Genomic DNA, 12,280 nt, shown 5'->3' on the forward strand with positions numbered 1-12,280 from the left:
CGCTAGTTACTCGATCGAGTAGCACTGTTACAGGAGGTTTTTGAAAATTAAAAATGTTCAATTGTTTTATAATGGCAAGTTTAATGTTTAATGTGGTTATTAGTGCGTAGTAACACCTTTGAACCGTTAAATTCACATGTTGGAAGTCGTGCTTGAAGTTTATAAGCGTATTTGTCACAGCTAGTGAAGCAGCGATAGTTTCTTGTACTTTAATGTTGCATACGCATTACTACGACTTATTTATCGGAATTATATCTTCTCACACACTTGTGCATACCATAGTAACGTGCCTACTAGACGGGGGCTAACTAGTCCGGTGGTTAGTGTATAATTGCTAATTTAACGAGTTTGTGCTTAACGAGTAATGTCCACGATAGATAACATGTTTTAACCCATGTCATGAATCAAATAATAAGCAAAATGCGTGGTAATTTGGGTGGTGAACTTCGGGGACGAAGTTCCTTTTTAGAGGGGAAGAGTCATGTCGCGAAATAAAAAGGTTGCTTTTGAATAATGTTTTGCTTGTTTATAATGTTGTTGGTAGTTGTTTATAATGTTGTTGGTATTATGTTCTGCTTTAGTATAACGAATTACTTTAGTTTTTTTTAAAGTAAGTGTGGTTGTATGTTTCAAAAGACGGTTATAAAAAAAAAAATAATAAAATAGTTATAGTGCGATGAATCGTATTTGAATCACGTTGCCAAGTAACATGGTGGCATTAGTTGTACCACATGAAAGTTAATATGAGACATGTTCTAGATTGATAGTTTGATAGTTGTTACTGTGCGTTGAGTGACCGTGAGTGACGATTCACATTGCGAGTCAGATGTTTTATATATATATATATATATATAGAATAACGGTTGACGGTGGTGACGCTTGCATGACAGTAGTAAGAATCGATATGTATAAATGTGGACGGTGATGATGATGACATGGGGGGGAATAGTATTTCCAAGAGATAATGGTTTGACCGGGAAGGTTGGTGAGATAGTGTTGGTTCCGTGTCATGAGCGGGAGAGATGAGTTGAACTTCGGGGACGAAGTTCCTTTTAAGGGGGGAAGACTGTAATACCCGTCCTTTTAGGGACCCTTTGACCAGCGTTGACTGACCTTGGGAGCGGGAATAGTCTTAGAAGTAAGTGCTGAAGTCATCTTGGGTTGCGTGTTAAGAGTGGTACTCGATAGAGTAGAGGCTACTCGATCGAGTAGCTAGGTTACTCGATCGAGTAGGGGTCTACTCGATCGAGTATGTTGGGTACTCGATCGAGTACCCGTTTTGCCGAGGGTTTTATATCGCGTTTTGTTAAATCCGCATATCACTTCCGCCACTTTCCTCCTATCTTTCAGTCGCCTCTTTCCCTTCCCTTCACCTCAAAACCTCCATGGAAACCTTTGTGAAGATCCTTGTGCCTTAGGAGAGCGTCTCTTGAGTCGGGTAGCGGTCTTTTGCTGAGTTTCTCCCTGTAGGTATGTCATAATCATCATCCGTGTTCTCGTTCTTCATAGTTAGGGCTTGCTTGTTAGTAATCTAGAATTGTATTCTGGTTATAGGCGTTGCTTGATCGCTGGACATGTTATCTATCGGCATGGATTGGTTGCGATGGCTTAAAGGTAGGTTCGCCTACTCAGTTTCTGTAGATGGTCTAGTGTGTCGGATGTTGTGGCTGTATTGTGTTTGGTTGATTGATATAGTAATTGTATTGTCTTTGTGGTTGTGATCGTTGTTAATGGTTCGCGAGGCGTGGCCTCTACCGAGTGGGGTCACTTGCGGGAGTGGCTTCACGCCCTAGTTTCGCCCTTCGTGGAACCCGCCACGAAGGGGATGTGCACATTAATGGACAGGGTTATGGCTCAGTATAGTGAGCGGGGATTTGGTGGGTACGGCTGCGGTCCCCCACTGGCAGGACTGGTCCAGTGGACAGTCAGTGACAGAGATTGGTTGGACTGTTGTGATTGTGTGTGTAAGATTGCTAGCATCATATTGTGTTGATAGTTAGAGTTGTCATTTTTGTGTCGTATCTCAGTACTGACCTTGTATGGTTGTTTGTTTGTTATGTGTCTGCCGTGATCCCTTATGGTGAGCAGTCGGTCTTAGCAGGTGTTGATGTTGTTGATAGCGGGAGTCCAGGCGGGGATGAGTCTTCACGAGATTCGGTAGTCATAGCCAGTAGTCTCTGAGTTGTATCTTTTATATAGCTTGTTGGATTAAATCACTTGTAATACAATACTATAGTTCTTTTATTGACGTTTGATTATTACTGTCCTCGGGCAACCGAGATGGTAACGCCCTTATATCCTAAGGAAGGCCTAGTTAAGGCTCCTCTGAATATGGGGGTGTTACAGAATTACGATAATCATAATTGACACGGTCGATGACTCGATAATATGATATGCATGTGTAGTTATGGCGATTTGGCTATGCATGCAAACACATAAAACAAATGCAAAGCAAAACGATAAATTCCTAGTATGGTCTTCCTAAAATAGTAAATCTAATAAACTATTTACAAATTCGGAAACCAACTCCTTTGGTCCCTTGATCTTCATTTGGCACGCACTTTAAGGCAACACCGTCTTTGTCGGGACGCCTTCCCGAATGGCACCATCTTCAAAGAACTCCGGGATAAATAAATTACATCGCTTTTCTACTTTATACATTATAAAAACAAAAATAAAAATAAAATAAAAGTGATACGAGATCACAAAATAATTACAACCGAATCGATATCCCCATTCATTTCGGGAAATATCAATTAAAAACTAAGGCCATACTAAGTACAAATTACATAATTCAAAATTACATAAAATAAAATATGACATTCATACCAAAAATGCAGCATTAATATATGTATGAAACATGTCATGTAGAGCTGGCAAATAATGACACGACACGAAAACACGACACGAACCCGACACGAAATTAACGAGTTTGGGTTGAGGCTTAATGACCCATTTGTGTAAGTGGGTCGACACGAACACGACACGATAATTAATTGGGTTGGGTTTGGGTTGAGCTCTCTAAACACGAACCCAACACGAATGACCTGTTTACTAAATTAATCATAAGTTTTCTTGATTCTCCGTCACATAAATATACTAAAACTTTCCAAATATGGGCATGACACGAAAACACGACACGAACCCGACACGAAATTAACGGGTTAGGGTTAAGGCTTGATGACCCATTTATGTAAGTGAGTCGACACGAACACGACACGAGATTTAATTGGGTCGGGTTTGGGTTGGAAGTTTTGTGACCCGTTTACATGTGACACGAACACGAACCCGACACGACCCGATCTGTTTGCCAAGTCTAATGCCATGTGATGTTCCAAACCGCACTATTTAAGCTAATATCGTATATTCGGTCCGGTTTTATGGATAATTGTGACTATTAACTTATTAAAATCACACAATATTACATAAATCAAATCTATGTCCAAGTTAATTACCCCAACCTTATTAGGACTCAAAAATTTAGTATTCACTAAATATTTGACAATAATTCAACTTGATATTATTTTATTGCTCTTTAAACACTTTTATTCATAATAATAAAGAAATAATTCCCAATAAGTCATAAAAATTCGAAAATTTCAAAATCATAATTTTGTATATTCTGGAAAATTCCAAACATTCCAAAACTTTAATAAAATTTGCCCATAGAATATTTTTAATTTATTTCACAAATAAATCACATAATACATAACTTTAACCCTTTAATTCCAAATTAAATCATAAAAATTATGAAAAATTTAAATTTAAATTTTGAATATTTTATCAATTTATTATATAAAAAAACAATAATCACCCAAATCAAACGAAATTTGACATGCAACTTTAGATCTGATGTTCATATCACATATACAACATTAGGAAAAAAATTCATGCCATAAAATTCATTTTAGCTATTTTTGCTAAAATAGTCACCATTTATGTGATATTTACATCTAAAAATCATAAATCATGCAAAATAAAACTATTTTATCTCAAAATTTATATACAGTGTGTAAATATTGCATGTGACAACATACTAAAATTTCATGGGCAGAATCGAAGTCTAACCAATTTTAACCAAAATACCTCTATTTAATCAATTTTATCATGTAAAAATCATAAATCATGCAATATAAAACACTTTTATATGAAATTTTACATACAATGTGTAAAATATGCATGTGAGGTTGTGTAAAAATTTCAAGGTCAGAATCATAGTCTAACTAATTTTAGTATTTTAAGCGTCATTTTATTCAATAAAATGTAATAACAATACAAAAATCATATTAAAGAGCAATAAAATATCATAAATCATCAAAATGACCCAAAATCAATTTAGGACCAGAATGTTATTCATGCAAAAATGTCTTGGTATTTATCCTCATAAATCACAAATTTCTAGTTTTATATGTTAACATATTAACTCGGTAAAACAATGACCGATTATGCATGCAACGACCATTGCTCTGATACCAATTGAAGGATTCATTAACCTCTTATTAGACACTTCTAATAACTTTATAAGTTTAATTTAGTCATAAACTAATTAGATCTTATGCATGCATAACAATAAAATACAAAGTAAGAAGAAAACTGATCTACTTACAATGAGGACCGAATGGTTTATACTAATCGGTCTCCTACCAAATTAGTCTTCTTAAGAAAATCCAAGTGCTCCAACAAAACCCTTAGAGATTCAATAGTAGAATCTACTCCTCAAGGATTTGTACCAAGATAATCACCCTTAATGCATATACTAATTTGAATACTAAAATTAGTATATGAGCCCTTAAAATTGATACTAATATTATAGTTTACTACTTCTAGTAATGATAGAATAATATTAGAGATTATGTAAGTTTTTACTTCTCAAGTTTTCTAAACAAAGTTAGAGAGAATATATCAAAAATTATCAATCATAATTTTTGGGTAAGAATGAATAATCATCTTAGAAGAGAAAAACCTCTTCTTTTTCATACGGGGGTCGGTTGGGTAGGATGCCCAATGCTTTTGCAAGTTGATCTTCTCAAGAGTCTAGGCATGCAACCCTATAATTAGTAGGGTATGATTATGTTCCCTTTGATTAAATAAACAAAACATAATCATCCCCATAACCACCCATTTACACGGCACATATAGGATAAAATGGATCCATTTTAAGTTTGTCAATTGTCAATTTGTGTAGTGTGACATATTGGACATGTTACTAGACATGTTTCTTAATAATGCATTTTTAACTCATTAAAAATCATTATATAAACAAAATAAATCACATATAAAAATTAACTAGTAATTCATGTTTACTAATACTTAAAATGGGTCATAAAATTATAAATTACAACAACTTGTATTTATAATAAACCATTCATTCTTATTTTAATTGTTTCATAAACAATAAATAAACCTAAGTAATAAAACAATTTAAATTAGGGTTAATTGATGAGATTAATCCAAACTATAGCTGACCTGCTTATATTAACCCAAACTATTCAGTAACCAATAAAAATCCAAACTATCCTGTCATTTAACTTTAGTTGCTATAACCCTCTTTTTTACCTATTATCACCGGTAAACTTCTAGGTCACTTTCCTTTATTCCCTTCCTTTTATGATCTTCATCCCCTTCTTCTTTCTCATTTTTTTTAATCCCCAGATTTCTTCTTTCTTCTCTTCCTGCCCCTTTATGTTTTGTTTGCATTAGCATCAACCACATTCATCTTCTCATCCACCACTGTGATAAACCCACATTTCCATGCACCCAAAGGCAGACACCTTGATCCCTCCGACGTCTCACCCAACATAGTCTCCGATCCCAACTCACCAGACATTACCCTCCGCAACACTCCCTCCAAACTCTTTGGCGAATCTGTCGCTCCCAATTGATGGTGTTCCGAAACACTAGAAGAGAGAAAATGGTAATTTGGGGGGAAATATTAATTAGAATAAAATTGGTAAATGTAGAATTGGGGGTTTGAGGTTATTGCTATTTACAGGGGTGTGAATGTGTGATTCGGTGTTGTGGTTAAGTCATGGGTGGCTTGGTGCGATGGTAGAGGATGGAGACGGTTGCGTTGGCGGCTGCTAGTGGTGTGGCTTGGTGGAATTGAGGGATTAGATTGGATTATATCGAAATTAGGGTTTTGGAGATCTGGGTATGTTGTAATCATAGATGAATCTGAATTTTAATTGCAAAGAAAATTCAGGAAGAGAAAGAAGGACAAATGGTATAACTAAGTTGCTGACATTTGAGGAGCAATGTGTGCTTGCTTGGACACGGATGAACTTCCTCCCAGCTTCAATTTGTGGGTTTCCATGTAGTGGCCGGAGACATGTTGTTCATTGTATTTGATGTGTTTGTATCATTAATGGAGGTAATGACTAAGGAAGGAGATGAAGATTGTTATTAGAAAATAAAGAGGAATAGGTAAAGGAAGCTAATTTGGCAAATCTGACTAAGTTGAAGGAGTGACCTATTGAACGGGTTGCCCTTCACTTAAGGCAATTAAAGTTAAATGATGGTATAGTTGGGATTTTTCTGGGTTATTGTAAAGTTGGGATTACTTTAAGCAGGACGGGCATAGTTGGGATTATTCTCATCAATTAACCCTTTAAATTACTTAGACCGAATCTTATTTAATCGAATTACAATATTCTCACTCACAAAATCATTCGTTCAATTTTAAGGAATTAATTAACTTGTATTAACATACAATTAATTAATTAATCAATTAAAAGTGTTACCCTAGAGGTATGACCTTAAGGGATCAACTGATCACCACCGTCACACGACAGTAATGTCAAACTCTAGTCAGCCAATCATTACCGATTAATGTGGATCAGTTGACAATAAAATATTACTTTCCTTCATGCATTCTTATTATGAGATTTAAACACGTGATCGCATTATTGTCGAGGACACATACTCCAACATATTGAAGGAGAAAGAGAGGAGTCTGGTGGTGGAGAGAAGTCGTGTGTTGGGGAAGAAGATTCTGATTGTGTATCAGATCTAGATGTGGTCTTAAGTGAAGGGGACTTTGATGATGAGGAAGATGATGACATATATACTAAGAACGTGGATGAAGATATATCAGAGATTGTTGACCAAGGCTTAAAAGGGCTAGAGGGTTTTGTTGGTGATGCTGAAGAGGTGGGAGAGGAAACCTTAGACAATAATGCAGATCTACCATCAGAGGATGATGAGTTTCATAGTGCGCATGAGTTTAATGATGAGGTAATCACTTACCCTATTTTTAACCCAACTACTGACTTTAGCAGATCCATAGAGCTTAGTTTGGGTTTGAAATTTCCTACTGTGAATATGTATAGAAAGGCATTGAGGTACCATGCTGTTGAGAATGGTTATGATTACTACCTTTTACATAATGGTAGTAAAAGAGTGAGTGTGTATTGCAAACATAGATGTAAATATCCTTGGGTTAAAGGTAGGGCAAAGTTGGGGGCATGCATATATGGTGTAACTAATAAATGTACCTATAAAGTTCATGCAAAGAAACTTAAAGAAGAAGAGCCATTCTAGATTAGAAGTATTAGCTTGCCTTATAACTGTGGCTGGAATGACCACAATGACAAGTGCACATCCCTTTATTTGGCTAAGAGATACCTAGATTACTGGAGACTTGAAAGTGATACCAAAGTAGATACTTTTCAGGAAAAGGTGTTGGCTGAATTGGGGAATGAAGTTGGGTACTGGCTTATTATGCTAAAGAGAAGGCCTTGAAAATGATTTATGGGGAAGTAGATAAGCAATATAAGAGGGTGTGGGATTATGCAGAGATTGTTATTAAGTACAATGTGGGCAGTTCAGTAATAGTGCAACTAGGCAAGATTAAGAATCCCCCTGCTGTCTTCAAAAGAATGTATATGTGCTTGGATGCTTACAAGAAGGAATTTATTGCTGGTTGTAGGCCCATGTTAGGGGTTGATGGATGTCATTTGAAGGGGCCTTATCCAGGTCAACTACTTACAGCACTAGGTAAAGATGGCAACTGCAATATATATCCTGTTGCTCCATAGTTGAAGTGGAAAATAAAGACTCATGGACCTGGTTCTTGGAGCTGTTGATGAAGGATATTGAACTTGTTGCTGATAAGATAACCTTTATGTCAGACAGACAAAACGTAATTCCTCATTTTACTTGTATATGTATGTTAGTAGCAAGTAGAACATATGCTCATATTGTGTTTTCTGTTTTGGAAGGGTTTGGTGGAAGCTTTCACAACTGTAGTTCCAAATTAAATGAAGAGATCAGGTATTGCGGTAGGCATATATGGTCCAATTTCAAGCTGACTTATGCAGGGGAGGCCTTTAAATAGGTGTTTTGGAAGATAGCTAGGGCATATACCAAGGTAAGTTGTTAAACACATTTTACTGCATACCTATCTACAAACCAGTGGGTTCTTTTATTTGACATACTAATGTATGTTGTTTATGATTAGGCTGAATTTGAACAACATATGGAAGAACTGAAGTCTATGTCAGTTGGTGCACATGCTTACCTAAGTGCAATACCTACAAAACACTGGTGTAGGCATGCTTTTAGCAACAAATGTAAATCTGCAATGATGTTGAATAATTGTTGTGAAAGTTTTAATAATGCTTTGAGGAAGTGTAGGGACAAACCTGTCTTATCAGTTATGAAGTGGATTAGGAGGTATTGCATGAAGAGAACTTACTCCAAATGGGAGGGGGTTGATAAAGTGAAGGACAATCTTATGCCTGCTATTGAAAAGCAACTGAAGATAATAGCTAAAGAGAGTAGAAGGTGTGAGCTTATTCAGTGTGGTTTGTTAGAGTTTGAGGTCGTCAATCTAACTAGAGATAGGTTATAGTGAACTTGGAGAAGAAAGAGTGAAATTGCAATAAGTGGAACCTAACTAGGATCCCATGTTCACATGCTTATGCATGTATAACTAAAAAGAGACATTTGATAGTGTCTTATGTGCATGAAGCATACACTAAAGAAATGTACAAGAAGACTTATGCTGCTCACCACAAACCATTACAAGGCTCTAAGCAATGAGAGAGGACTGAGCACATTCAACCACCCCCCCCTCTTCTCCTTATAGGAAACATCCTGGAAGACCAAGTCATTAAAAAAAAAAAAAAAAAAGGCAGGAGAGTTTCAACCAAAACAAGGTGTGAGGAGGAAGGGAGCCAAGAAGACTTGCAGTACTTGTGGCTGTCCCTACAATAGGAGGGATATTGTTGAAGAGAAAAAGGCAGAGCAGAGGTGCTCATGAAGAGGTACAATTGTCAGGTCCTCCTCAAATCTCACAAGCAGGTCCTTCTCAAAGGTCCCAAGCAACCTCCAACACTGCCACTGTAATACTTCGGTTTTCTATGTCTTTGGGTACTCTATCGAGTGGGGCTTATTCTGTCGAGTAAGTATGTATTTATACGAAACAGTAGTCTACCTGATGGGTACTCGATCGAGTACGTGTGACACTCGATCGAGTAAGTTGGTCTTACGGGTTGTTTTAGCCGGGATTTGTTAATAACGCGTAATTAGTATTTAAGGGTTTCCGTCACTTTCTTAATCACTTTAACTTTTATAAAAACTTTCAAAGAGAGAAAAGAGTTACGTTGATTTGTTCTTCGCGTTATTGTCAAATCCCAAAGGCTAAGGTTGTCGGATCGTCACGTTCTTTACGTCGTTGAGTTCGTCGTGTCGAGGGTAGGATCCTTGTATAGTTTTTATATTGTTTTTTTTGTTTTTTTGTTAAAACCCTAATTGGGTAGATTAGGGGGTTTGGGAGTATTTTGTGGTATTAGATGGTAATTGTATGAATATGTAATTATAGGAGGAGATTTCGTAAAGGAGCATTTTTGGTTAGCTGCTTGTGACGGTCTTGTGATCGCTTATTCCAGGTAAGATTTCCTACTCAGTTATTGGTTACATATATGTTGGTTGGTTGATTGATTGTTGGTGGTTGTTGATTAATAACATTTGTCTATATGGTATTGGAATTGGTTATTGTTGATTTTATAGTTGGATGTGATTGTTTGTCTGTGGTTCTCGAGGTGCGTCCTCGGCTGAGTGGAGTCACATGCGGGAGTGGTTGCACGCCCTTGATTCGCCCTTTGTGAAACCCGCCACAGGGGGGACGTGCACATTAAGGAACATGGGTTATCGCTCGGATGAGATGAGCGGGGCTTAGGTGGGAACGGCTGCGGTCTCCAACTGGCGGTGTGGAGTACTTGTTGCGATGGGTATTCTGGTAGGACTACGCACTTTAGTGTGTAGTCAGGTGTGTGGAGTTGTGATGGAGATTGGGTGATTTGTGTATTGTAACTATTGTATTGTTTTTGTGTAATCAGTAACTGACCCCGTTTAAATGTTTTGAAAACTGTGGTGATCCATTCGGGGGTGGTGAGCAGTTGTTTAGCAGGCATATCTTGGATACGCGTGGGATCTAGCTGGGAATGGAGTCATCACATATCAGAGTCTTTAATCTTCCGCTGTGTTTGATAAGGCAGTTCCACTTAGTTGATTTACAGTTTTGAGAACAGTTGTATTTTACTTTACAGTTTTGGTTATGTAATCGTTAAACTTAATTATCTAAAGTATGTTCTTTCATGGTCAATTTGATATATATTGCCTCGGGTAACCGAGATGATAGCATTCTCATGCATTAGGTGACCCTGGTAAGGCACTTGGTGTATGGGGGTGTTACAGCCACAGTTCCCACGAGTCTTGCTATGGTGGTGTATAACTCTTCCACATCAGTCTGAGTTAGTGTGGTTTAGTAGCTTATTTACCTAAAATTTTCAATAATAATTAGAGATGTACATGTGAAAACAATGTTGTTTCATTTTGGTTTGTTATTTCATTTTGATGGTAACAGTGATGTAATGAATAACTACCTCCGGAAGTATGCCAAAACAATGTTGCTTCATTTTGCCAAGTTCAGTAAAAGTTGGAAGTATGTCAACCAATTTCGGATTATCAATTGTCTTTCATCTAACAATGTTATCAATTGTGTGTTTCATTTTGCAACAAGTCTTAATTTCAACATAAAGAAGCTGTATTCCATACATAACTAGTACACACATGCTTACACCATTAGACTAACATAGTTTAAATCATTGAACATTCTTCCATCAATTCCATATTTGCAATAAACACATAGCAAATACCATTAAATTAACCTAATTTGCCATAAACAATTCAAACTAAGATAAAGACAAAAGCTAAAATAACTTTGTTCTTCTTATTCTCCTTTTTCAATTCAACCAATTCTTCCATTAATTCCTTAAATTTCTCCCCATCAACCTCTTTTCCAATTTCTTCAAGGTCTTTTCTTGCTAGACGAACTTCAATTTTGAGGCTTCTATTTTCACTCAACAAGTCGTTGATTATGTTCCTTTGCCACTCCGTCATATCTTCATCAACCCACTTAAAAAACCCACATACGCGCATGTTTGAATCTGGGTTGTAGAATTTACAAGTGACAAACTTTCTCCCTGGATTTTGTAAAATCCATGAAGTTCGATGTGCACAAGGTATCCCACATTTGCACTTCATTCCCATATATGAGGTATTAGAACTTAAAGATGAGGAAGACATTTTTTTTTTGCTTGCAAAAGAAAAGTGACAGGAGAAAAGAGAAGAAGAGAGAAGGAAACTGATGTGGGGAAAAAAGAATAGGTAGTGTAATGCATTTAAGGAGTGAAATTGGAGGGAAAAATTAGAGGTATGTTATGTTTTGGAGGGAAAATAAAGTAAGGTAGGCTTCAACAAATAATGTAGCCATTTTAGTCTTCAAGTGAATCTCACACGTGCAAAAGAAGGAAAAGGAAGGTCAACAATCGGAAACTTGACTTTTTTGGCCGGAAGTTCATTTTTGGTAGTTTACAAAATAAAATAAAAGAAGGTAGTTCAAAGCCAAAAAATAAATAAAAGGAAGTTCCTCACAAATAACCATAAATAAAAGGTATTATCTGACAAAAAACTCTTATATTAATTTTTGTACTAACTATACATTCATTCAAACTGGCCCAAACAATACTACATGTTACTCCATTAGTCCATTACATACCCTACAATAATTTCTTTAAAATTTCGGAAAATTCGCGCGATGTCCTTGAGATTTGTCATTTTCCCAAAATACCCAAATTTTTTATCCAGAAAACTTTAAGAAGCCATAAATCGTGTGTACGGGTTCAGAAAGTAATTAATATATATTTTTTCAAATGGGTTATCTTTACGAGAGATACGATTTGAAAAAAGAAATTGTCGTATTTGGATCTCGTGGTTA

At 36.4% G+C, this 12,280-nt stretch overlaps 1 protein-coding gene across 1 annotated transcript; it reads left to right on the forward strand.

Annotated features, from left to right (window-relative positions):
• The first annotated feature begins 7,742 nt into the window (after positions 1 to 7,742).
• On the forward strand, positions 7,743 to 8,851 carry LOC141620257 (uncharacterized). Its single transcript, XM_074437177.1, has 3 exons — positions 7,743 to 7,995; positions 8,037 to 8,140; positions 8,459 to 8,851. Exons 1-3 carry the CDS (start codon positions 7,743 to 7,745, stop codon positions 8,849 to 8,851), a joined length of 750 nt encoding a protein of 249 aa, XP_074293278.1.
• The last annotated feature ends 3,429 nt before the right edge of the window (positions 8,852 to 12,280 follow it).

This window comes from Silene latifolia, chromosome X (genome assembly GCF_048544455.1).
Source record: "Silene latifolia isolate original U9 population chromosome X, ASM4854445v1, whole genome shotgun sequence".
NCBI classification, from domain to species: Eukaryota; Viridiplantae; Streptophyta; class Magnoliopsida; order Caryophyllales; family Caryophyllaceae; genus Silene; species Silene latifolia.

Bases quoted from the DNA above. Each gene is read 5' to 3' on its own strand.
- LOC141620257 (XM_074437177.1), top strand. From the start codon at position 7,743: ATGATTTATGGGGAAGTAGATAAGCAATATAAGAGGGTGTGGGATTAT. The intron at 7,996-8,036 runs GTAAAGATGGCA...GTTGCTCCATAG, and splicing joins TCAACTACTTACAGCACTAG to TTGAAGTGGAAAATAAAGAC. The intron at 8,141-8,458 runs GTAATTCCTCAT...GTTTATGATTAG, and splicing joins TTATGTCAGACAGACAAAAC to GCTGAATTTGAACAACATAT.